The 3,807-nt window shown below is 35.1% G+C and overlaps 1 protein-coding gene across 1 annotated transcript; it reads left to right on the forward strand.

Annotated features, from left to right (window-relative positions):
* The first annotated feature begins 2,780 nt into the window (after positions 1-2,780).
* On the forward strand, positions 2,781-3,182 carry LOC144438138 (complement C1q-like protein 4). The gene has a single exon (XM_078127167.1). It carries the CDS (start codon positions 2,781-2,783, stop codon positions 3,180-3,182), a length of 402 nt encoding a protein of 133 aa, XP_077983293.1.
* The last annotated feature ends 625 nt before the right edge of the window (positions 3,183-3,807 follow it).

The raw sequence follows: 3,807 nt of genomic DNA on the forward strand, positions 1-3,807 counted from the left end.
GCCAGTATTAGTATATAGTACTATGAATACAAAGCCAGTATGTAGTAGTATGTAGTACTATGAATACAAAGCCAGTATGTAGTAGTATGTAGTACTATGGATACAAAGCCAGTATGTAGTAGTGTGTAGTACTATGAATACAAAGTCAGTATGTAGTAGTATGTAGTACTAAGAATAGTCAGTATGCAGTAGTATGTAGTACTATGAATACAAAGCCAGTAAGTAGTAGAATGTAGTGTTATTCATACAAAGCTAGTATGTAGTAGTATATAGTGCTACGAATACAAAGCAAGTATGTAGTAGTATGTAGTGCTACGAATACAAAGTCAGTATGTAGTAGTATGTAGTGCTACGAATACAAAGTCAGTATGTAGTAGTATGTAGTGCTATCAATACAAAGGCGGTATGTAGTAGTATGTAGTAGTACTATGAATACAAAGCCAGTATATGTAGTATATAGTGCTATGAATACAAAGTCGGTATGTGTAGTAGCATGTAGTGCTACGAATACAAAGTCAGTATGTAGTGATGAAAAAATATATCTTTTGTTGACCCCTTTCTTTATTAATTGCCATTCAGTTACTATGGTGAAAATTCTTCTGCTTCTCAATTTGACGACATTTCTTATAGAAATAATTGTATTCAGGGGTGCAAAATCGTTTTTGTAGGAAGAGACCTAAAATGGCTCAACTCTACCCCCCTCCCACAAGATTTTAGTTTTTTTATCCGACATTGAACTATTGATCTCGTCCCTAAAGCATGGGTAACTGAAGTATTGGCATCGTTAACACATTTAATCATTGCACATAGACTAAAGTGATGCCAACATTGACATCGTTAACCCATTTAATCACTGCACATAGACTAAAGTGATGCCAACATTGACATCATATCTATTATTACAAATCAACAATAATCTTTTCTCCTCAATCGTCCCAGGTAGAATCGTTGGTTGGTTGGTTGGTTGGTTGGTTGGTTGGTTGGTTGGTTGGTTGGTTGGTTGGTTGGTTGGATGGATGGTTGGTTGGGTTGGTTGGTTGTTTGGGTTGTTTGTTTGGTTGGTTGTTGTGGTTGGTCGGTTAGTTGCAGCTTTGAACAGAGCCCGTCAAATGTGTTGTTTAACCCATTCTTTAGTATCAATACCCTTCATAATATGTACAACCACGTTCAACGGGAGAGTAGTTTATGACATGTATCGCTATCAAAGTGACAACATCCTCAAATAAAATAATTATCATAATATAGCCTTTTTCAGTTTTATTATAAGCGGTGATGAGATGACCTCCTCTGTAGTGGCTTGTAACTTTAATAAGCAGTTATTGAAGTAATGATGAAACATAATATGTATATATGACCACGACGACGTATTTCGGTACACACAAAGAGAATCGTGTCAACAACCCCGACTAAACCCAGATGCAACCCTGTCTTTTAACAAAAATTTGAATAAAAACACCAAAATTGTTCCGACAACGACCAACCTTGTACAATGTAAAGAGCCCCTAGCGTGTTGCACAGTTGTTCTCTTAGTAGTACTGTGACGGTTTCAGAGGCTCTGAATTTCAGGAAGACTAGGTAGTCTTAGATTTCGAAACTTCTTTATAAAGGGCTGAAAAATATAGATACCTTCAATACAGAAGATAGAGAGCTATTGTTGAGGATTGCCAGTGGAAACAAGTCTTGGTAAGTATGCTATGTTTAGTACAACTCGCATCATTTTCTTAAACTTAAAGACACACGTATCGTATATGTGTGTGTATTGTTCTTGTAATATGACGTTATACACGTAAATAAAAGTATTACATTCATTCAAGTCCGAACTTGAAGCCTTTTCAGCAAATATGTACGTCATTGTATGTAATGTTTACTTTAAATCTGCCACGTTGGAAACAGGATGATATGAATAATAACAGTAGGAGTAATACTTTTAGTTACTTCCAAAGTCAATAGCAATGTACGTTTTATAGTCTTACTAAGACAAACTTATACATTATACAAGATGATGTCATGAGTCATCAAACCTGAATCACTATACATTCTGACTAATATATTATCATCAATTCAGAACATGTAAGAACAAAACATCATTCCTTGTAAATCAAATTTACTTCTCGACACAGTTATTTTCGTACATTAAAAGGCTTTAGGTCCACGAATTCGGATAGAAGTGTTTCCTATTGATTTTATTTCAAGCGATGTCCCTATATGAGCACTATTAGGTCACCACGGCTTTAAAACGATTTCAAAGTACGAACTTTATTGCATAGATTCTTACTTGTATAAAATATATTAATGAATGGACTTTATAAAGTATCCGTTACCGTTACTCCACAATAAAAACTCGTCAAAGAGTTTACATGTAATATAATCTATTGTAAACTGAACAACACTTTTTGCTCTCATTATGAGAAGTTAACTTAAATAGCCAAAATGATATAAATAATGACCGTTTCACATTTCACTGAGTGTTATACATCTCTTACATTATACTGCTATGTTTCACATTTCACTGAGTGTTAATACATCTCTTACATTATACTGATAATTTTAACAGTACACATTATACTGCTTTGTTTTATTACATTGAATGTTAAATTATCATTCAATCGATGAAATGCCGCTATCATGGAGACAAGTCCCTTCTCATTCCATATCAATATTTTTAAATATTCGTGTTTCTTATTATTTTCTTTTTCACCAGATAAACAACAATGATGTATCAGTATATCACCATAGCTTGCCTCGCCTTCGCCTGTTTTGGGGACAGTGCACAGGCGAAAATGGTGGGTTTCTCGGTAGCTAGGGAAACTTCGTTCGGACCTCTGGAGGAACCCGATCGACTACAATTTGAAGTTGCATTAACCAATACTGATGATTGTTTTGACCTTGCGACTGGTGTCTTCACTGCTCCCGTTAGTGGTCACTATTTCTTTAACGTCAATGTACACAAGGCCAACCATTTGGAAGACAGTCCAGCACTTCGTATTGCGGTAAACCTGGCATTGAGGGTGAGCGCTGCTGAGAGTGGTGACCGTGACGGGATGGATTCAGCATCCAACAGTCTTATTTTTCACATGGAAAAAGGAGAACTAGCCTGGGTACACTGCGATGCAGGTGGTGTGGTATCTGCCACTCATGGAAGAGAAACCTCCTTCCACGGTTTCCTAATTTCTGAAGATTAAGTTGATAGTCAACCAAATTGTTATAACCCACTAAATCGTTGAACATACTTTCACCCTCTGTAACTGGACATGTGTTTCCAAATAGAATGAGTTTATATGTTGGTATGTTTTCTTTTGTTTTATCTCAAATAGACACTCTTACTTTGCTTTAGAGCCGGTTAGTCTTAAATAAATATATAATTGTCTGCTTGAATAAAGATGACACCTTTACAACAACAATAGTGATAAGAATGACTTATATAACCTGAAATGTATTTTTGTTATAGTTTACGTTATCAAAATGAATAAGTCAATATTACTTTTAATGCGTGACATTATATTCAATGTCATCCTTTGATATGCTTTGAAGAAATGTAAAGACTAAACCAAACTCAACTAAATAAATATTCCATCATCTTACTGTACAATGTGGTATACTTGTTTTAATTAACCAATTTCCTGCAGCACCTTTAACAGCTTGGCGTCGTGATACCAATCTTAGGGATATGGTGGTCCATACAGAACACCATGGATAAAAGCAAAATATAAATAAATGCAAAGCCTAACTTATATTTGTGTAGTAACTGGAAAAGAATGATACACCGCACGTTCTAATAAACGGTAAAGTATGCATAGAAAAAAATAT

This window comes from Glandiceps talaboti, chromosome 7, assembly GCF_964340395.1.
Source record: "Glandiceps talaboti chromosome 7, keGlaTala1.1, whole genome shotgun sequence".
Lineage (NCBI taxonomy): Eukaryota > Metazoa > Hemichordata > Enteropneusta > Spengelidae > Glandiceps > Glandiceps talaboti.

What these genes read in the sequence shown, in the direction of transcription:
- LOC144438138 (XM_078127167.1), top strand. Translation starts at nt 2,781, where the DNA reads ATGGTGGGTTTCTCGGTAGCTAGGGAAACTTCGTTCGGACCTCTGGAG.